The sequence below is a fragment of the Ochotona curzoniae genome, unplaced genomic scaffold, assembly GCF_017591425.1.
Source record: "Ochotona curzoniae isolate NIBS_2020 unplaced genomic scaffold, NIBS_Ocur_1.0 contig_2688, whole genome shotgun sequence".
NCBI lineage: Eukaryota > Metazoa > Chordata > Mammalia > Lagomorpha > Ochotonidae > Ochotona > Ochotona curzoniae.
The window spans coordinates 20,802,089-20,825,509 of NW_024465553.1; the positions used below are offsets into that span (position 1 = coordinate 20,802,089).

Genomic DNA, 23,421 nt, shown 5'->3' on the forward strand with positions numbered 1-23,421 from the left:
TTTTTTTCACTGTCTCTCCTCTCTGTAAATCGTTCTGATAAAAAAAAAAATCTTTAAAAATTCATATATTGTATATTTGATCTTAGTTATAAGGCCAAGAAGTGATGAGAGTAATTTCTTTGAAGCCTTATTTATTTGAAAGAGTTACACAGAGAGAAGAGGCAGAGCACGTGCTCTGGTTTGTTCCCCACATGGCTGCAATGGACAAGGCTGCCAGACTGAAGCTAGAAGATAGGGGCTTCAGAACCTCCCACATGGGGGTAGACACTTAAGCACTTGGGCTATCTTCCACTGCTTTCCTAGGTGCTGGACTGGAAGTGCAACAGTCAGGACTTGAACCAGTGCTTATGAGATGCCAGCAGTGGTTTGATCGTCTAAATAATATTTTTAAAGGAACTAGATATCGGGGTGGCAGGGTGGCATACAGGCTAATTCCCTGCCTGTGGCCATGCCAGCATTCTGTATGGATGTCAGTTCATGTCCTGACGGCTCCACCTTTGACCCAGCTCTCTGCTTACAGCCTGGGACGGTAGTGAAGGATGACTGAAGTTCTTGGGCCGTGCACCCACATGGGAGGCCAGAAGAAACTCACGCCTCCTAGTTTTCAATCAGCTCAGCCCTGGCCGTGGCAGCCACTTGGAGAATGAGCTAGTGGATGCAAGACCTCACTCTCTTTTCTTTGTTAAATCTGTCTTTCAAATTAAGTTCACACATACACACACACACACTTTTTAAAAAAGGATCAATGTATATTCTCTTGATTGAAAGAAGGTAAGGTTGAGATGAACTTGAGATGAACAGAAAGGGGTTCTGTAACAATTAACTCCTGAGATCAATAACCTCTTGATTAACAGGAAATGAACCATTTCATGTTTCACATATCCCTTTCAGTGCAAGTTTTATTTTATCAAACACTGAGTCGATCTGACACTCCAAAGTCGATGACCTTCACAGAGGGCACGTGGGAAAGCAGGTGGAGTCAGTGTGGTTCGAAGATTTTCCCAGCAGGTAACCTTAGGCAAAAATGGGTAGGGCTGTTGCTGCTACACAGCAGCCCAAACAGTTACAAAGCGCAGAAAGGTCCTGCTTGGAAACAGAATGCTGACAAATGACACAAGTCACACCGGGTCTGCAGCCAGGAGAAGAAGGCGGGTCTTAGCTAAATACCGTTCCAGCTCTGCATGTACTCTACTCTTGCCACTTACGATTTATGTGGCTACCTCAACATTAAGCGCTGATGGCTCTGACTTACTGGGTAAGTTATGTGTTAAGTATTGAAATAGTATCACATACTTGTGCAAATATTCTTGGAACTTTTAAGGAAGTTTTCTAATCAGATGAACAAGGAAATGCTAGATTTAATGAAAACAATTGACTTGGAATTAAGACATACCTTCATAGAGGCTTTTACTTTTATCTTTAGTTTGTCAGGGCCATTTAGTTCAAAACTTCAACATTCAAAAATCACAAGGTGCACACACGTAGCCTAGCAGTTAAGACACCTATGTTTTCTCATAATGGAATGCCCGCTGGGCTCAACTCCTGGTTTTGGCTCCCAACTCCAGCTTCCCCTAGGTGCAGACCTCAGGACGCAGAATTGACAGTTCAAATTAACCAGGTGCCAGCCAGCCACATGGGACACCTGGATTTGGTTCCTAGTTTTCAGTTTTGGCCAGCCCTGGCTGCTGTGGTTACTGGGGAGGCCATCCAGTAGATAGGAAGTCTCTGTCTTTCTCTGTCTCAGAAATAAGTAATAATTCAAAAGAAATCTTATGTTCCAACAGAAGCAGCAGCTTATCTAGATAAGCTAGAAATGCTTACCTTGCTTAGTCCTAAGTATGTCACCAGGGACATAACTGGTGCTGCCAGTGCAAAGACCAACAAGTGCTTTCTGATCCGATTCCGCTCTAGACCCGCATGCATTAAGAAGGAAACAAGCCCAAAAGCAGCCGGTGCCTGAAAATAAAAAATTCCAGAAGTATGGATTGCTTCTACATCAAGAGGAAGATGTCATGCGACTGCGAGTTTTCAAATCCAAAAGTCAGGCACAGTACCCAAGATGGAGTTCTCTAGGTGGGGGCGGGGAAGGGGAGGGGTTAAGGGAAATCCCAGAAGCCTATGGAACTGTATCATAAAATGATAAATAATAATAACAATAAATAAGGCAAAAAAAAAAAAAAAGATGGAGTTCTCTGCCTTTCGGAAATTCACACCCTAATCCAACAAGAGATCCTATTTGTGTCATGGGTGCTTCTTGGGAGAAAGGAAAACAAGAAAAAGAAAATTCTTAGTCAAAATTTACTATGAAATACAGAAGACTGAACACTTTGTATTTACAGACAAAAAATATTAAAGCTCAAGAAAACAGTAGCAAAAAGTACTTAGGAATAGATACAGTTAGTTTTCCAAATGACAGCAACCCTAAAAGTAACTTTCCCACCCAGAAAAACACGTAAGAGCCAAGAGAACTTCAATTATGAACAAATTAAGTATTAAATCTCCTACCCAGTTCTGCTTACCTTGTGTAGCATTATTGCCACAAACACAATCAGCTGGACACTAGTCTGTGAGGTGGAGGCTGCCGCTCCCAAAGCAACGCCATCAGCTACACAGAGGAACAAGCAAAACAAAGCACTATAAATAGCAACAGCAATGGCATAGTGGCTGAGTGGGTGGGCTTTCAGGTCAGGAAGAGTGGGATCAACCTCTGGAACGCTACCCTTTCTGAACCTCAGCCTTGGCATCATTAAAATCGTTTCAGTAAAGCATGCATTTTTAAGGTTTCCATAATATTAAAGGAGATATCATATGTAAAGAGCGCAACACCTGGCCTGGAGTATTCACTATGTTACTTCTGTTGTTAACAGAAAAGGCATAGCATTCAAAAATCCACCGGTTAATTATCATAACAGAAATGTCAGAGAAAAATTTCGAAGTCAGCCATCTCTGTACATTACAGATGAGACAAAAACTCGAATATTTCCCATAGATGATTTCTACACAGTAAGTATTAGCTGAACGGAGGAATTTTACTGGGAAAGCACACCACTCTAGAAGTTGGCACACCAATGTGCCACCTTTGACATGTCATTGCTTGTCATTCACTGAGACAATCCTTCTCTTGAAACTCAGTTTGAGTTAAATTCTAAATCGTGACCCAATAGCAAAGCTGGGATTTCTGCATTTTATAGACCACATCTACTTAACCATGACTCTTGGGTACACACAGGCAGCAAGACTGTTCAATAAAAAATTGCCAAATATCTTACCCTGATAAGATTCTAGAGCAGAGGTCAGAAAAGTTTTTCTTAAAGGGCCTAGTAGTAAATATTTTGGGTTTTGTGAGGCAATTTGGTCTCTTGCTACAAAAGTCTGTTGTTGCCACAATGGCAGGCACTTAGGTTAGCCAGGTAAGCTTCCACATCACATACCAGAGTGTCTGGTTCAATTCCCCACTCCGGCTTCCAACTCCAGCTTCCTGGGAAGCAGCAGTGATAACTCAGGTAACAGGGCTCATTCGACTCCCATGGAGACTTGGACTGACTTCTTGATTCCTGGCTTTGGCCTTAACCCAGTTCCAATCATTATGGACATTTAGGGATGCACCAATGAGTAAACGGATTTAAAAAAATACACGAACATGTAGGTATAGTGGTATTCCAATAAAACTACTGAAATATAATTTTCATATACCACGAAATAGTTTTTTAAAATAACCAACCATTAGAAATAACAGGTACCATCCTTAGCTTGCAGACTGACACAGGGTATGCAGAGTTTGTGCTGGAGGACTTCATTAGCAACCTTTGCCAAGGTCAGCCCAAGAGCATTCACTGTGGACGGTCCCAGGAATATAAACACATGCCTTCCCGCATGACCAAAACCCACAAGGCTCCAATGCAGCTGAAGCCTACCTGCAGCATGGACGACCAGGCCCAGCGTGGTGGTGATTTTGGAACTGCTAGGCCTTGAGGTTTCTGGATCTGATGTGAAACAGAGAAAGCAATAATGTGAGGCAGAAACTGAACATCAGGCCGGAGGTGGGAGAATTTTCTAAAAGTCTCTAAGCTAGAGTGTTACTTTTTTTTTTTTATTGCTGTCTCTTCTTTGTTTCAAACACCTAGATATTTTCCCTGCTCTCAAAAGGCAGGCAGGCGAGAACTTATTAGAACCAGTCTTCCCTAAACATACAAATTCAGCTGCCAACTAACTCACACTCCTTCGTTTCCTGCTCTCCCGTGGAAGGTGCCTATCGCCTCAGACCGGTTCTCCTCAGCAATTTGTCAGCGCATATGTCCTCCAGTCTCCTGAAACTTCATTTTCATCCTGCTATCTGTCATATCTGCCTTTCCTGTTGTTGCCAACATCTTAACCTAAACCTTCACCAACTCAAACCTGAATTAGTAATAGGCTGCCACTGGTTTTTCCTTACTCTCATTTTCCCCTTACCTAATTCATCTTACATGTCCTTGTCACATGTATTTTTCAGAACCCTCTTCTTGTGATGTGTCAATTAAGTAGTTAAGAATCTGCTGCTTTTCAAATTCAGACCCAAGAGCGCTATTAGGTAGGTTCGTAAGCCCTTTATCAACTGATTCTATGTTGCCTTTCCCTATCAAATCCAGCTGAGCCAGTTTAACACCTTCTTACAAAAACATTCTTACCAGAGAATCTCCTCACCCTAATTCTTGGCAAGTATTCAGTGTCCCTTCTGCTCAACTTAAAACCTAGATACTGCTGCAAGTCTAAATCCAGGCCTACCATCCCTAAGACAGAACCAAAGGTTAATTCCAACTTAAAACAGCTCCCCGTGATGTGACATTTGGCACAGCATTTAAGATGTCACTTAGGAGACGTGCCTCCCATTAAGTGCCTGGGGTCCCGCCTTAGTTTGGATTTCAATTCCTGTTTCGTGTCAATGCATACCACAGAAGGCAGCAGACAGCGGCCCAAGTACTGGGTCCTAGCCACTCGTTTAGAAGACCCAGATAGAGTCCAGGCTTCTGGCACTGAGAGAATCCTTCTTTCTGGCCCAGCTGTGGCTATTGCAGATATTTGGGAAGCGAATAAGTGAATGGAAGATCTGTTTCTGTGTTGCAAATACAATGAAAAAAAAAATTTTTTTTAAAGAGAACTCCTTTCCGATACTACTCCAAGGATTTCTTTACATTGCCGCTATTTCTATTAAAAAATATTGTATATTTCCAGATTGACTATAGTCAACAAAGAAATATTTTACTTTTCTCTTCAACATTTCTGCCTCATTTTTGGGTACTCAATCCTGTGGTACCCAAAAATGACGCTTAATAAATTCTTATTGCAGTTCTGGCTCAGTAGCCTAGCAACTGAAATTCTTGCCTTGCACATGTCAGGATTCCATATGGACGCCGGTTCTAATCCTGCTGGGCCTGCTATCATCCAGTTCCCTGCTTCTGGCCTGGGAAAGCAGTCGAGGACGGCCCAAAGCCTTGGGACCCTGCACCCGTGTGGGAGACCCGGAAGAAGCTCCTGGCTTTAGATCGGTTCAGCTCTGGCTGTTGTGGCCGCTTGGGGACTGAATCCGTGGATGGAAGATCTTCCTCTCTGTATATCTGCCTTTCCAATATAAAATAAAATATTTAAAAAAAAAAATCTCCTCAATGGGGAGGAGGCTACCATTGAAATTACCTTAAAAATCCTTATTGGAGGGTAAAAAGATTTAGCTGTTTCATATGAAGATGTTAGCAGGCAAATACATAAACAGCATCAACATTATATAATCTGAAATGAGGGACATCAAAATGCCAGGTCAAATGACAGACAGATATCAGTCAAATAAATTCCAGGGAATTATTTTTACGCCCTCTTTAAAACTTTTCATTTCTCCCTTTATCTCCCCCTTTACCCCAGATATAGGAAAAAAACCAATGTGGAAATAGTCTTACTGACTTTCCTGTAGCCCTTGAACCTTTGTGCCCTAATTAACTATGCAAAGATTGTCAAAAATAAAGAAAAAAAAGGAAAAAACCCTTCTTTTCCCTCCTTTTAATTTTTGTTTGTATTTAATATTTTTGAGGTACTTAGCATACAAAAACAAAGGTTTACAATGGAAAAGGCAGATAAGGAAGAGAGACAGAGACTGGCAGGGTTCTCATCTCCTGATTCTCTCTCCAAACGCCCAACAGTCAGGGTTGCTCCCTGCAGGAGCCTGGAACTCACTTCCTCCAGCCCATGGCATACTGGTGAACAAATGCTTGTTTTCCAGCTGACCCTGTATGTGGCATATTGTTTGGTTTTTGTAATAAGCAAACATATATTCACTTCCTTTGTACGCTCTAGATGCTCACCCACATTTTTTACTTTCCTTTCACTGAATGATATCTCCTGAAAACTGGCCCCTATGCATTCAGATATCTCATTCCTTATATTTTTTCTCAAGCTATATAACGGTGTGCATATCACAATTTATCATTCAACTAATCTAGAATTCTAGCTGTCCTTGCTCAAGAGAAGCTACTACTGTGTTTTAGTACATTTGTTATAAAATCTTTGTAAATCAGGACATTCTATATTAACAGCCATTAACAAACAACAACTGAACACTGAACTTAGCTCAAGTGTTGGCTTGTTAAAGATATCTTATAATTCAATGCTTGTAAGCCACCTAGCAATAATAGCTTCAGGTCTAGCTTGCTTAGGACTTAATGTATTATCTGGTCAATTATAAAGAGATGGAATGCGTTATGGAATTACAAATTTATTCTGCTCTGCTAACAATATTTCAACATAATTGTTTTCTTTGGTAATCCTACTAGCTATGCTTTAAGAATTTAAAAACAATATTTCAAAAGGCTAAAAACCTCTGCCCTCCCCTTAACCAAATGTAACAACTCTAAGACAAGCGGCGTAATAAACCAATAAACACTTCTCTATGCCACATCCACAACTCAACAGCTCCCCTAAGTGAATAAAATGTTCACAGGAGCCCAAGGAAGACAAGAGCGTCAACACTATACTAAGGTCAAGGATGCAGACTGAATTCTTTACTTCTCTAACTTTCTAAACTACAAATGTACTGCCTTTCCAGAAAGATCCACAGCCACTCACCATCAGTAGCATGCATGTGGGAGCTGCCAATCTGGTCCACCAGCAACATGAACACGAAGCCCAGGACGAGGGAAACACCGATGTAGGCATGGAGCTGCGTGTGGTCATGTCCATGCTCATGTTCACGGACAACCGCTACGTCTGCCGCCTTGTCCGATGCAATCACATTCTGTGTTTCACTTGCTTGGTGGGGTTTTCCTGGAGAATAAGCCATAAACAGAACCTTTGTCTTTCCTCTACAAATATTTTCACGTGAGAAGCATCCTTCTTCTGTGTTTTAAGCTCTACTTACATCAAGGACACCCACTTTCCAAACTGTAATCCAATCATAAACTTCACGATGAAAAAAACTCCCCAGTGTCTTCTGCTTTGGGCCGACCTTCTGACTGCCTATTACACTCAAAACCTGGGAAGTGGCAGCCAATCACCACGCAGGGAAACAATCATTCCCAGAGGAACTGCAGCTTCAAATCACTGTGTGAGAAATTCATGCCAATCTCAGCACAAACTACAGTAAGTTTTATTCTGATGAAAACAGGTGAACAAAGAGAAGTAACAATGAACAAAATTAAAATCAAGTTCACCTAGGTTTGGTATCTACATTGTTATAAAAATTACAAAGAACATGTTGAGAATAAAATTTTCATTTTTAAAAAGAATAATGAAGAGCAATACATCCTGCAGTCTAAATTCAGTTCTAGAAACACAGTGTTTATGAGGAAACTGAATATTAAATGACTTCTGACCAAATGATACCTCTAATTAGTTCTATATATTTGACTGTAAAACACAAGTGATTAAAGGTAAAAAAAAAAAAATATTGTTGTTTTCATGAACTGAGGCTTAACACTCTAGATATCACTTAAGTTATAAATGATAACTCAGCACACATGGTCCTGCAGCCACACCACCTCTCGTCTCCACCCATACCTTCCCTCTCCCTGAGAAACTAAATCAGATGATTCTTTTTTCCTACAAGTACTTTCACTTATTTCTTTCTAAATGCCCAACTCTTTTAAAAGAAATTAACTTCAGTGGGGTGCAATTTACATGCAACAAAGCACAGTGAGTATCTACGAATGTGAACTACCACCAAGGTGGAAGCAGAGAGCACAGAGCTCTCCTGCTCTGCTCTGCAGCCAGTGCTGCCCCATCATCAGCTCTCACCTGCTTCGTCCACCTACACAGCCTACCCTGGTGTTGGATCCCCTAGAAGTGGCACTGTGCAGCTGGCACTCTTTTATATAAGAACATGCTTGACACACTCTTTTCAGAATTACTCCTGCTTTGTAATGCCAACAGTAGTTTTTGCTTTTCCTGAGTAGCATTGCTTCGTATGAACACATCAGAATCTACTTACCCATCTGCCTGTTGAGGGACACTTGGCTTATTTCTAGCTTATGTCCATTACAAGTAAAACTGGTATTCAAGCATAGAACTGTATGACAGGCCTTTTCTTCAGTACGCGACTCAAAGCAAAACAGTGCGGATGTTGTGGCACAGGTGGTTAGTGCGGATGGAATTCCAGACTGTTGGCTTAAGTCTGGGCTAGCCCTGGCTGTTGTGACCGACCATTCAGAGTGAAATGCCAGTTGGAAGATCTTTCTCTGTCTCTCCCTCTAACTCTATCTTTCAAATAAATAAATCTTTTCAAAAACTGTCAAATGTTTTTGTAAAGTAGTTGCACTACTTTAAAATTAACTTGTTATTTAATTAGAGAGAGAGAGAGAGAAAATTCTTCCAAATACTGGTTCCCGCCACAAAGGGCGACAACAGCCACGGCTAGGGCGGAAGCCAAAGCTGAGGTCAGGTGAAGAAAGGCCATGTAGGTCTCTCATGTGAGTGGCACGAGCTCAAACTCCCCAGCTGTCGCTGCGGCCTCCGCGGTCTGCACTGCCAGAAGCCGGAGCCAGAGAAGCAGCTGAGAATGGAGCCCAGGTATTCCAGTGTGGAGCCCAGGAATATTAACTGGTTTACTGCTAAGCCAAATGCCTGCCCCTGTTTATACTATTAAACACGGCTAGCAGTAATTTATGAAAGTTCTTGTTATTTCATACCACTGTCAACATTCGATACCGCAAGGTTTTTAAACTTCAACCATTTTTATACACTTTATCATGTTGGTTGCAGAGATTGTTTTAATTATTATTTTTTTAATTTTTATGCCTTTTACTTATTTTTCTGGCCATACAGCAGACTAGAATCTGGATAGGCTTCCAAGCACAACATTAAGAGGTTGCTGAGAAGAAATGGCCTCACTGTTACCGACATTATCAGTTGGATTTACAAATATGCCCCCTCTTTTTTTAAGACTTTATTTTTATTGGAAAGTCAGATATGCAGAGAGGAGGAGAGACAGAGAGGAAGATCTTTCATCCAATGATTCACTCCCCAAGCAGCCACAACTGAGCCGATCTGAAGACAGGAGCCCAAAGACTCTTCTGGCTTTCCAACATGAGTACAGGGTCCCAAGGCCTTGGGCCGTCCTGGACTGCTTTCCCAGGCCACAAGCAGGGAGCTGGGTGTGAACTAGCGCCCATGTGGGATCCTGGAGTGTTCAAGGTGAGGACCCTAATTTTCTGATAAATTTTTTCATGAATGAAACCTTAATTTTGTCAAATGCTCATCTACACTAATTAAAAAGAATCATGTGGTTTTTGAATGTTAATTAGGAAGTTAAATTGATATATGGATACTAATCAATATTTGTTTTGCATTGCTGGAAAAAATGCAAGGATATCAGGCATCAACATGTTATCCTTTATTTATTATTTTTTGTCATCCCATATTTTTATATTGCTGGGTTCAGTTTACTATCAGTTGGTAAAGGACTGTGAAATCTACATTTATGATGGAAATTTCCCTTTAGCTATTTTCTTAAGTCTCCATTATTATATCAGCATCTTAAAATGAGCTACATTGCTTCTTTAAGACACAGGAAAAAACTCCCAGTCACTACATTTTCATTTTATTAATCTAAACAAGGTCTCTAAATATCAGAGCTAAAACCTAACATTAAATGGGTTTTGAAATTCCTGAAATGAGATTTTTTTTAATTAAAAAAAAAATTTTATGACAACTCAGGAGTAAGCACTGTGCACATGTGTTGACTAGAGTCCCTGGCTATTTCCAATCCAGACCCCTGCTAACATGCCTAAGGAAGACCCAAATGGAGTTCTCAACTCCTGACTTCCGCCTGGCCCAGTACCGGCTGTTGCAGCCCTCAGGGGAGTAAACCAGCAGATGGACAATTTCTTTTTCTCTATCTCTCCCTCTGACATTTTCTTTCAAATAAGTAAATCAAACAAACAAACAAAAAAAAAAAAACTCAGTTAAAAAAATGAATTTTATATCATGATTTAGTGAGCACACTAATAAAGTAAAAATTAGATCCAAAGTTCAACAAACATAGGAGTGGATGCTTAGCCTAGTTCTTAGTTACTGGTGGCAGTGATGGTGGACAATTTCACACTTGGCTGTATACTGTCACCAAGTATACGTTCCTAAATGGCTGACATCAACTTTTATGTATACAGTATTTTACAGACAGCATTTTAGTACTTAAAATTCAGCATTCTCACGTTGGATACTAAGATGGCAGAACTCCCTTTTCAAGCAGGTCTGTGGGCAGGGTGAGTAGATCAGCATGGTCTTCAGAATGTGAAATAAATGAAGTAAAATACTAGGTTTTATCTAAAGACCAGTTAGGGTGGGGTATGTTTCTTTCTTTTTTTTTTTTTAAGACGGAGGCAGAGAGAGACCGTCTATCCCTAGTCCACTATCCAAATGGCCGCAACAGCCTGGTCAGGACCAGGCCAAAGTAGAGACCAACACTCCATTCTGCTTTGTGCAGTAGCAGGAAGCTGGCTTGGAAGCTGGGACTTGGCCCCGACACTCCAATGAGGGGTCGGGCAGTGCTCGTCTTCCTATGCCTGGTTAACTTCTTAGCACAGTGTCCTCTGGGTTCAAGTTCTTCCACAGAGTTCTAGCTAGCTTGCCACAGATGTCAGGGTTCTTTCTTCTTAAAGGTTGAATAGCTTTCCAGTGTGTGGTGTGTGTGTGTGTGTGTTTGTGTGAATATGTGTGTATCTATGTGTGTGCGTCTTAATTTACCTATATATCCACTGAGATAGTTATACCGATTCCCTACTTTGGTTATTACAAATAATACCATCATTAATATGAAAAAACAGTTATCTCTTTAAGATACCAATATGTCGGGCCCAGCGCGGTGGTGCAAGTGGTTAAAGGTCCTCGCCTTGCACGCCCGGGATCCCATATGGGCACCGGTTCTAATCCCGGCAGCCCCGCTTCCCTTCCAGCTCCCTGCTTGTGGCCTGGGAAAGCAGTCGAGGACAGCCCAAGGCTTTGGGAACCTGCACCCGCGTGGGAGACCCCGAAGAGGCTCCTGGCTTCGGATTGGCGTAGTATCGACCCGTTGCGCTAACTTGGGGAGTGAATCATCGGATGGAAGATCTTCCTCTCTGTCTCTCCTCTCTGTATATCCGCCTTTCCAATGAAAAAATAATAAAAATAAATCTTTAAAAAAAAAAAAAAAAAAGATACCAATATGTCTTTTGGATGTATACAGAAAAGTAGGATTTCTGGATTACAGCTCAGTTTTTAGTTTATTTGAGAAAAATTTTCCATTGCAGCTGTTTTACCCGCCCACCACTAGCTCACAGAGGATCTCTTTTTGCAGACATGGGCAGAAGCCGGGAGCCAGGGTCTCCATCTGGGTTTCCCAAACGAGTGGCAGAATTCCAAGCATGGGTCACCAATCACCTGCTGCCTCCCAGGAACCTTTAGCAAGCAACTGGGTAGGAAACAGAGGTGGGACTTCATATCAGATAGTTTAATCCGCTATGCCACAACAACTATCCCCAATTTTTTGTCATTTTAATAACAGAGTAATTGGTAACAATCAGCATTTTTTCATCTACCCTTTGGCCATTTTTATGTCTTCTTTTAAAAAATGTCTACCCAGGCTCTTTGCCTATTTTTTATAATTAAGCTATTATTTATTAGTGTTCTTGATACTGAATTGCTTGAATTCCTTACATATTTTGGATATTAATTCCTTATCACAAGTATGAGTTTGCAAATATTTACTCCCATTCAATAGGTTGTCTCTTTACTGTTATGCAAAAATGATTTAGTCTGGGTGGGGGTTGGCACTGTGCAGCTAGCTAAACTAGTGTATCACTGGGGATTCCTGCAACCCCATTTAAAGGGTCTGCTCAAGCATTAGCTGTTCTCACTTCCAATCCAGATTCCCGCTAATGTGCCTTGGGCAGCAGATGAAGGCTCAAGTACTCAAGTTCCCGCCACCCACACAGAAGATCCAGATGGAGTTCCTAGCTCCGGGTTTCAGCCTACACTGGTCCAGCCCCAACTAATGTGTAGGCATTTAGGGAGTGAACCTACAGACACTCGGAATCTCTGTCAGCCTCCGAGATAAATAAAACTCAACAACAAGACAAGCTTTTTTAATGAACTCCATTTGACTATATTTGGCTTTTTGTGCCTCTACCTTTGGGATCTTATCTTAAAAAAAGAAACACTGCCTAGCTCAACATTAAGAACTTGTGCTCTGGTAGTTTTATGTGGTTGCACGGATCTTTACATTTATTTGTGTACTTTCACTTTATTTGGTAGATAAGAGATCGAGATCCTCCACCAGTACTTGCCAAATGCTGGCAGCAAGGCAGGGTTGGGAACAAAGCCAGAAGCCTGGAAAACCCATTCAGGTCCCTCAAGTGGGTGGTAAGGACCCAAGTACTAGAGCTATCATCAGGTGCCACCTTCCTGGGGGTATATCAGCAGGAAGTACCTCTCCAGGACCCAAACCAGGCACCTCAGTATGTATAAGGCGTCCCAAGGGGCAATCTAACCTCCCTGAGGGTTTTAGGCTTTGCAGTAAAGTCTTTAAATCGCTAAATTAATTTCCTACACACAATATGAGATGTAGGTCCAATTTCATTCTTTTGTGTGTAAATATAGTTTTTCTAACATCACTTACTGAAGAGATTGTCTTTTTCCTATTGTATGTTCCTGCCAAAGATCAACTGACTTTAAGTGTGTAGATCTGTTTCTGGGCTCCTTTGTGTTCCACTGGTCATGGTGTCTGCTTTATACCGTTACCATGCTGCTTTGATTACAGTACTTCAATGTCTCCAATTTTGTTCTTGCTCAAAACTGCTTTGGCTTTCACGAATTTTACAAGCTTCTTCTATTCTGTGAAAAAACAACATTGGAATTTTGATAGGGACCATCGAACTATGTAATTGCTTTGGATAATATAAACACTTTAATATTAATTTTTCCAATTCAAGAACACAAGATGTTTTATTTGTGTCTGCTTCAATTTCTTCCATCCATATATTATGGTTTTCAGTATATAAAACCTTTACCTATTTATTCCTAAACATTTTATTATTTTTATGCTATTATAAATAGAACCGCTCTCTTTTTGTGTATACAGTTAGCGCATAAAAATAAAAATTTTTGTAGGCATGTTGATCTTATATTCTATAACTTCATGTTTTCTAACAGTTACTTATACTTCTAGGGTTTTCTATATATAAAATCACCTCTTTTGCTGACACAAATTTTACTTCTTCCTAACTTGGAAGCCTTTGTCTTTTTCTTACCCAACTGCTTGAGTCCCTCTTTTAATTAAGCATACAGTAAAATAACAGAAGATGCCACAGATAATTGTACTTCATTAAAGAATATGATATGTTAGTCACTGCTCCCACTAGCAAGCATGTGAACTGGGATCAAGAGCAGACCAGGCTGGGCAGGGTGACAATACCTGGTGGCCTACAGGTGAACTGGGTTGGGGGAGAGCCAGGCCGGGCTTACTGACTTTACATACTAGTGCATGCATAAACCAGAATTAACTGCAGATTGGTTGGGATTTGCTGCAGCATCCCAACCATCTGCTGGCAAGTGCTGAGAATGGGGGCAAATCCTGTCAAGCTAGACTGCAGAACCACCTGCAAGATTCTGTACGGGGAGTGGACCCAGCAGGAAACAGTGGGCATTTTCTGATGAGCATGAGAACCAGGGCTGGGGCTGGAACTGGCTAGGCAGGCGATGGCACCTGCTAGCATGCACAGGGGCTGGACAGTGGAGTCAGCTGGACTGAATTAGGCTTCAATGCCCACTGACATGTATGAGAACTGAATAGAATAGGGAACAGAGTGGCCCAATCTGCTGCACATACTGGCAAGCACAGGAATCAGGGCTGTGGGTGGGCCTAATGAGAGCCATTGGGGGTCACTCTGACTAGACTACAGCTCCTGCTGGTGTACGTGAGTGCCAAGTGTGTGGTGGGCAGGATTGGGCTGGGCCACAACACCCATTGGTTTGCACAGAGACAGGGCTGGAGAAATGACCAAACAATTGCAATTACCAGTGTGCATGTAGGAGGATGTGGGTGACAGAGCCAGACCCCGTACTGGCAAGCACACACAGGAGTCTTGTCTGGGATTGTCTCAGATGAGATTTCTTTGGGGATTTCCCCCAACTGAACTCCAACCATGTAGAAAATTGCAGGATCTGTGGTCTGAAGTGCATGGAGTGCATATGTCAGAGCTGGACCTCCTCAGTGGCTTAGATGGAGCAGTGGACGGCATACCCAGATGCACACGGAGGATATGACAGTCTATGCAGGATATGGAGCCTGCAGAGGACATCTGGTATCACAGCAGATGAAGAAGGGCAAAACAAATTATCAATTACCTCAAACGTTGACATCAAATATCTGGGCCAATGGACCTTGAAAGGATTCCCTCATCCTTGCAGTGGTAAAATTGAGAGCATTTCAGAACTATCAATACCACTTCAGCAGAACCATAGGACCATGTTCCACATTGGAGACGCTGGAATGACACTGGGTGGCTATTCTCCATCCCTGGGTACTGAGGTCATTGGGAGTTGGGAGGTTGGGTGCAACTTCTCCCCTTTTAACTCTCCCCTTCCCCCAGATACAGGATGATGAAAAAGAAAATTTGGAAACATTGGTCTCACCTATTTTCTCCTAATCTTCGATCTTTCCCATCATATGTAAACATCATTATAAAAAAAATTGTTATACTCTTAGGAAAACTGCAAAAATTAGTAGAATACTTCAAACTGAAGTATTTTAATTTTTAAAAGATTTATCTTATTTATTTGAAAGGTACCTTTACAGAGAAAGGGGAAGGGAGGGGAACAGAGATCTTCCAATATCTGTTTCACTTCCCAAATAATCAAAATGGCCAGGCCTAAGACAGGAGATAAGAATTCCCTTGCCATCTCCCATTTTGTACAGGAACTCAAATACTTGAGCTATCTTCTGCCTTTCAGGCACATTAATAGGGAACTGGATGTGAAAGAGGAGCAGTCAGGACTGGAACGGGTGCCCATAGGGAATGCTGGCACTCCAAGCTGCAGCTTTACTCACTATATCACAGTGCTGCCTCCCACACTGATCTTTTTTTAATATTTATTTATTCATTTTATTGGGAAGGCAGATTTATAGAGAGGAGGAAAGAGAGAAAGATCTTCCATATGCTGTTTCACTCCCCAAGTGGCCACCATCGCCAAAGTTGAGCTGAGCTGATCTAAATCCAGGAGCCTCATCTGGGCCTCCCATGTGGGTCCCAAGTCTTTGGTCAATTCTGTACTGCTTACTCAGGCCACAAGCAGGAAACTGGACGGGAAGTGGAGCAGTCAGGACAAGAAGTGGAGCAGCTAGTACCCATATGGGATCCAGGCACAGGCAAGCCGAGAATTTAGCTACTGGGACCATCATGCTGGGCCCACATGAACTATTCCTAACAGCAAGGATTTTAACAATTATCCAAACAGTTATGAATTAATCAGTTAGTTCTTTGAACTAGCGGTCTTTCTTCCCAAACACACATATTCCAAATTGTGTGGTTTTAAATTTTAGCACCAACAAAAACAAGCACTATAAGTCAATAAAGTTCATATAGTTCCTAAAATCTGTTTTTACAGGAAGCCATTTTCTCAGATGAACATGATTAATCATCTAATTTTGGTGAATTCAGACCTATAATTAAAGAACAGTGTGTGAGAGGTTCTTTTTCACATTAGTATTTAATGCTTATTAAAAGCATCAGAGTACTTAGTAAGCATGGTATACTGAGCTCTGACAAAATACATACAAAAGAAAAAATATGTCTATATGTACATATAATTATAAGGTTCAGAGAAGAAAGAAACGTAAGCTATAATGACACGCAAACAAGCTTGAAGTAGAGTTGGCTGGAGACGGGGCCGCCCCGGGTCTCCTGATTCCTGACGGTCTCTCGGTGAAGCTCCTGTCCTCTTCTGCAGTCAGCCTCACAGCTATCACGTGCAACCTGTGCAGCCACTGTCTGGTCACCAAATGTCCACACTAGGCCCAAGAATGGAAGCACCCTGGATAAAGGACAGTTCTTTTCCTCTAACAAGAGCTGGGAGATACCTAGTAAGAAACTTAGACAGTGCCTACCTCAGTACTATTCCTCATGGCCAGCAGACTTTCAGGATTTGACTCAATGACTTCCCACAGCCATGCACTTACTCCTTCACAGGTAACTGAAGTCTCACGATATGTAGTAACCTGCTTTTGCTGAGTTAGGGTTTGGACGTGAAGTCTCTCCCCAAATCTCACATGTTAAAGGCCTGCTTCCCAAGGTGGAGCTGTTGGGAGGTGACAGAATGTGGGGCTCAGTAGGAGATCCTTAAGTCACTGGGGGTATGCCTTCTGAAAGGAGTTCTCATGAGAAGCCATAGCCTTGGCCCCACTCCATCTTCTGCTTCTTGTCTTGCCTGTGTGGTCCTTCCTCTCTGTGCTCCACCATCAGCTCCCTCCCCCACCCTGGGTCTCCTGGTAGAGCCAAGCCTGCACCACGCCGTGTGGACTCTGAGACTCCAGGACGGTGAGTTACAGCAGCATGTCACTACAGAAAGGACACACTGAGTAATACTCTGAGCTCTGAGTCACAAATGCAGATTGGCTTTTCACGTGGTTCACAGAAGGCAAGGTCCACATTACGTAGCTGGTGAGGGAGCCAAGTCCCCACTGAGTATTTACCTTCAGGCCAACACTACTCTTCCCTGCTCACTGTTACTGAGGTCAGGAAAGCATTCTGCAACATTTTAATCCATTCTTGCAGGGGTCCTTATCAATTACCTACAAGTTTACTATAAAATATACTTGAATCTAAATGTATAAAGTTACATATTTTGCTAACTTAAGAATACTAACAAAACAATCACTGTTATGTGGGCTTTAGGTTTCTGCATGGGTATTTTAAAAAGAAGCAACACACAAAAAAGAAAAAGACTAAAATTATACATTAGTGCAAATAAATATTAAGTGTTCTTCATGAATTGGGGTATTCAATTCATACTAAAGATATGTCTAATGGCAAACATGTCAAAATCTCTCTCTCCTAAGAACTCATGTTATGGCAGAATTCCATGGAACACATGAACTGTGTTCAAGAAAAAAGCACCAAGCTTTTCTGTCCAACCCTCCACACCAATGTGTCTCAAGTCAGGCTCCTCTCTTACCCTCCAGCAGATCTTCATAAAGCGCATGGACCCCTTCGGGCACGATGACCGCCAGGGCAGTTCCACAGAGAAGGCCAGCACCCAAGACAGTCACCAACTTCAGTCGCTCCTAGAAACAACAAAAGAGATCCTGGAAAATACCGATCAATGTCGATGTGCCAGTCATCAAGCAGGGGGCTGCTCATTCGTGAGACCACCATCCACAGCAGACAGCGAAAATGCGAACACTCCACTGCATGAGCAATCAGGGCTGATTCAAACAAGGAGATGCTTTTTTTTTCTTCTAAAAATTTATTTTTACTGGAAAGTCAGATATACAGAAAGGAGGAGAGACAGAGACTGATCTTCTGTCCAATGATTCACTCCCCAAGTGACCACAATGGCGGGAGTTGAGCCAATCTGAAGGCAGGAGCCAGGAGCTCTTCCGGCTCTCCCGTGCGGGTGCAGGGTCTCAAGGCTTTGGGCCTCCTTGACTGCTTTCCCAGGCCACAAGCAGGGAGCTGGATGGGAAGTGGAGCTTGCAGGATGAGAACTGGTGCCCATATGGAATCCTGACATGTTCAAGGTGAGGACTTCTAGCCACTAGGCCACCACGCTCGGCCAGAGACTCTTATTTTTTAAATGGCCAGGATGGCAATGGTATGAAAAAATATCTATTCATGACAGAAAGGAATGAATATACTGCTCTTACATTGGAAAAAAATGGGAATTGCTTCAATCTATATCAACCATAGTTTGGTATTTTAGATTTCAAGCCTCAAAAATGTGAATTCTGGGCCCGGCACGGTGGCGCAGTGGTTAAGGTCCTCACCTTGCACACCCAGGATCCCATATGGGTGCCGTTTCTAACCCCGGCAGCCCCGCTTCCCATCCAGCTACCCTGCCTGTGGCCCGGGAAAGCAGTCGAGGACGGCCCAAAGCTTTGGGACCCTGCACCCGCGTGGGAGACCGGGAGGAGGCTCCTGGCTTTGGATCGGCATAGCATCAGCCGTTGTGCTCACTTGGGGAGTGAATCATCGGACGGAAGATCTTCCTCTCTGTCTCTCCTCTCTGAATATCCGCCTTTCCAATAAAAATAATAAAAAAATAAATCTTAAAAAAAATGTGAATTCTTTGATTCACAAATTTTGCCTTTAGAATCCAGTCTAAGAAAGCACTGAGCAAAGATGAATACTTCTCACAAGCGCAAACCTGAAAATAATCTAAACGTGCAACAGAGGAGACTGTCTAAACATCACAGCACCACAACACTCAGCCATGAAAAAGCCTGAGGTGACTAGTCATGGATATAAACAGCTACAATATACTGCCAGAGGGAAAAGCTGATGACAAAATATATATGTTGGCAATCTTATAAGAAAATACACAATCAAAACAGGTACATGCCAAAATGTGAGATTGGGAAGCTGCCACCACAGGTGACAGCTCGACTCACGAGGCCACAGTGCTGTTCCCAAATCTTTGTCTTTTCTAGTTTACTAAATGCCCTCGTAATGCGGTTACTCCTAGCAGTCATTTGAGACAAGCCATCAGAGTAGAGGGAATGCTATATAAAAAGACAGTTCTATTCTGTATAAAAGGTGACAGGGTAATTAGTGTTTTTATCATGTTCCTTTTTTTTTTAAAAACTTTTATTGGAAAGACAGATTTACAGAAAGAAGAGATAAAGATCTTCCATCCACTGATACATTCCTCAAGTAGCTGCAATGGCCAGAGCTGAGCCGGTCTGAAGCCAGGAGCTAGAAGTTTCTTCCAGGTCTCCCATGTGAAGGTCCCAAGGCTTTGGGCTGTCCTCTATTGCTTTCCTAGGCCACAAGCAGGGAGCTGGAAGGCAAGTGGAACAGTTGAGGATACAAACCAGCACTCATATGGGATCGCAGTGCATGCAAGATGAGGACTTCAGCCACTAGGCTTCTGTACTGGGCCCCAGGCTCCTTTTTAAAAAATAAATTCCCGGTTATAAAGTATCACTCCTATGAACAGACAATATCCAGGGCAAAAGTGAACTGAACTGAATCTACCATTTTCTTCCAGGAACTTGTTTCGTAACCTGCCAGTTTAAACTACTGTCAACATTTTCATTTAATTATATTTTATTTGAAAAATAGAAGGACACAGATTAACCCTCTATGCTGTGGCTCTGGAATCCCATATGGGCACGGGGTTGCACCCCAGCTGCTTCACCTCCCACTCAGCTCCCTACCTGTGGCCTGGAAAAATGACGGAGAATGATTCAAGTTGGGTCCCTGAACCCACATGGGAGACCCAAAAGAAGCTCCTGGCTCTCAGCTTCAGATCAACCCAGCTCTGACTGCTGTGGCCATTTGGGGAAAGAAACACTGGATGGGAAGCCTTCTGTCTCTGTAAAATCTTCCTTTCAAATAAAAATAAACCTAAAGAATAATTTAAAAATGTTAAAGAGAAAGATCTTCCAATTCCTAGTTTGTTCCCTAAAAACTAAGAACACTCAATGCTAGGGGCGAGAAACTCAATTCTCTCCCACATGGATGGCAGGGACCCAAATACTTGAGCCGTCGCCTGTTGCCTCCCAGGGTGAGCATCAGCCTTGGGAAGCTGGATGGTTAACTCAGCCAACACGTGACCTGAGGCGCTCTGACATGGGACTGTTCTCAGCAGCATCTTTATCCCTGTACTCACTGCTAGCCCCTCACTTCTGCCACTCTGGAAAAGAGAAACGAAACAGGCTTCTGCTTTGTAAATTGATGAAAACAAAACAAAACAAAAAAGAGAGAGAAAGATAATACAGGTGCACCTACAATAGAATGAGCTGACACATCAAACACTAAATTAATTTTGATTGATTACATACCTGAACCTAAGACTAACACTGAAAAGCTTCTCAGAGTAAAGGTAAGATATCTTTGCAAGCTTGAGATTGGCAGGATTTCTAGGCAATGCAAAAAAAAAAAAGTAAAAGAAAAATATTAAACACCAAAACCTAAAACACTTGTTGACTCATTAAGAAAATGACATGGTACAACGTAGAGAGTTGAAGAAAATATTCATGGCACACACATTTGTAGAGCATGCCACGCTGACACCGACTCTCCAGCTTGGAGGCACGTGTTTCCCCAGCTGCTGGGGGTGTTGTGCGTCGCTGAGACTCTGAGGCAATGACCTTGTGCCAAAGACAAACGACCATCCTGAGATGCAGTATAAAGCCTAATCCTCAGCCTTGGGGCTTGCGTGGGCATCCCATATGGGCACTGGCTCTAGTCTCAGCCATTCTACTTCCCACCCAGCTCCCTGAGAAAAAGAGCAAAGGATGGCCCAAATGTGTGGGCCACTGCTGATCAGGTGGGAGTCGTAGAAGAAGCCCCTGGTTCCAGCCTGGCTTAGCTCTAGCCATTGTGACCATACGTAATTCCAACTACAAAGAAAAGAAATAAGGAAGGAAGGAAGGACGGACGGACAGACAGATAAGAGGAGGAGGAGGAAGAAGAAAGAATAAGAATCAGCACTCAAAAAGAAATCACTGTTTGGGATTGCAGTTTCAATTTTTATTTGAGAAAAATTTCTTGGGGCTGGCACTGTACATGGTAAGCTGAGCCTCAACCTGTGAGGTGCCATCCCACATGCGCTCTGAGTCACGTCACAGCTGTTGCGCTTCTGATCCTGCCCCCTGCTTATGGCCTGGAGGCTAACTGAGGTCCTCCAGCCTCTGCACCCACATGGAGACCCGGAACAGGCTAGACCACTGTGGCAGCGAATCATTAGATGGAATCGCTGTGTCTCTCCTCTCTGTAACTTTTTTTTTTGCCTTTCAAATAAAAATTAAATGAATTCTTAACTACTTGAATCATCTTACATTCAATCTAACTTATTTCAAGCACTAGTGATATGGCACTATGCTATTGACTTGGCTATCTTCCTTCCTGAAACTTCACAACTTGGATTCAAAATCAAATTGTGCATCTATCATGCAACACATCTCCTCCCTTTGTTATGGTTAATCACTACAGTATTTAAATGAAACGCAGCTCAAGATAAAAACAGAGTTCCAAAGTTATAGTTTCTGTCAGAGGAATAAAATATTTGCCCAGGAGGGGCATGAACTGTGCAATGCCTTTGGTTTTACGTTATCTCATATTAGAATTTAACAGTTGCATCCTGACTGAGCCAAAGGATAGACCAGATGTATTAATTAAAACAACAGCTTGTACTCAATGCCATTAACTACAAGCACAAAGCTTTGAAGTCAGTTTAATTTTCTTGGCAGACACTATGATAGTAAATGACTTACCATTTCCTGCTCACAGAAACAGTCAACAAACTATTTGGTTTAACTAAATACAAGCCAACAGACTTTTGATACAAAAACAGTTTATCTTAGTCCTCACGCCATGCCCACTTTAGCAATCAAAGCATCAAAGAACAAAAATGTATCTATTATCAAAGAATTAAAGGCTGGTCCCTTCAAATCTCCAGGGACCAAGGAGAATTTAAACAAAGGCATTCTTTGTAATTTTGTAAATAGGCCTACTCCAAGGAGGTGCTTCCTAAAGTCACTTTAGGCACTGCATCATCTGTGCTAAGTGGTGGTAAAAAGCGAAGCTGAGGGGACCTGTGTGGTAGCATAGGGGTTAAAGTCCTTGCTTTGCACACACTGGGATCCCATAAGGGTGCTGCTTCTAATCCCAGCAGCCCCGCTTCCCACCCAGCTCCCTGCTTATGAACCTGGGAAAGCAGGATGGTCCAAGTCCTTGGGCCACTGCACCTGCCGGGCAGACCCAGAAGAAGCTCCTGGTTCTTGGCTCCAGACCAGCTCAGTTGTGGCCGTTGCAGCTACTTGAGGAGTGAATCAGCAGATGGAAGACCGTTCTGCCTGTCTCTCCTTCTCTTTATAAATCTGACTTTCCAATCAAAATTAGTAAATCTTAAAAAAAAAAAGGGGGGGGGATAGACAAAAGATCTTCCTCTCTCCCCTCCTCCTCTCCGAGTATCTGCCTTTCCAATGAAAATAAATAAATCTTTGAAAAAAAAAAATCTTGCTCAGGTAACAATAATGTTGAACTGCACTGTACTGCACAATTACATTCAAAATTAGTGCTTTAGTCATACTAAACTCCAAACTCATATGCAGACTAAACTCCAAACTCATACTTGCCTTTCCTGTGCTCACTTGGCAATTTATGCTGTTTTAACACAAGAAAAACACACGCCCTTTTAACTCAAACTGCTCTCTTGGCAAGTAGGCAAGCTGAGAGACAGGCTTCAGAAATGCTTACAACAATGCGATTATTAGAAGTATAGGCATAATTTTAAATCTATTGAATTAGCAACAATACATGTAGGCTTGTATTTAAATGTCCCTTTCTCCATTTCATTTTTCTAATATTTCGTTTTTACAAATGGACTGGTCTGGACTGAGATAGAACCTAAAGAACACACACGAGCCCTGGAGCAGATCATTTGAGGAGCGCTGCTCTCCAGCACACACAGCTTGCTCTCTTTCCCAGCTCCCTGACAGAAGACATTCCAAGTAAACACTCCAAAAATCCTTAAGCAATCAGTGGAAAATCCCACTTCGGCCACCTCTTTGTCAATTTATGGATCAGTGCTGCTGCCAAATTGAGTTTATACCAGGTAAGGCAGGTTCTCAACCTGTTTATATAGCATGGGTATTTACAGCCAAAGAAAGCATCTCATTAGCAACTTAGTCAAGAAAACAAGGCAGTGTTAAACAGTACGTGCACTGCCTTTCCTGGACAGGACTGTGTGAAGCACCAGGGCCTCCTC

The 23,421-nt window shown here is 42.3% G+C and overlaps 1 protein-coding gene across 6 annotated transcripts in view; it reads right to left on the bottom strand.

The window, feature by feature from the left end:
* SLC39A9 (solute carrier family 39 member 9) overlaps positions 1-23,421 on the bottom strand; it is a 33,057-nt gene that overhangs the window by 5,308 nt on the left and 4,328 nt on the right. For 2 of the 6 annotated variants that reach the window (XM_040975387.1, XM_040975385.1), the window contains exons 2-6: positions 17,662-17,770; positions 7,087-7,284; positions 3,915-3,983; positions 2,520-2,605; positions 1,822-1,956 (exon numbers count right to left, since the gene is read on the bottom strand). In XM_040975387.1, coding sequence (XP_040831321.1) covers positions 1,822-1,956; positions 2,520-2,605; positions 3,915-3,983; positions 7,087-7,284; positions 17,662-17,770 — 597 coding nt within the window. The other 4 variants (XM_040975389.1, XM_040975391.1, XM_040975390.1 and 1 more) reach the window with 4 other exon arrangements.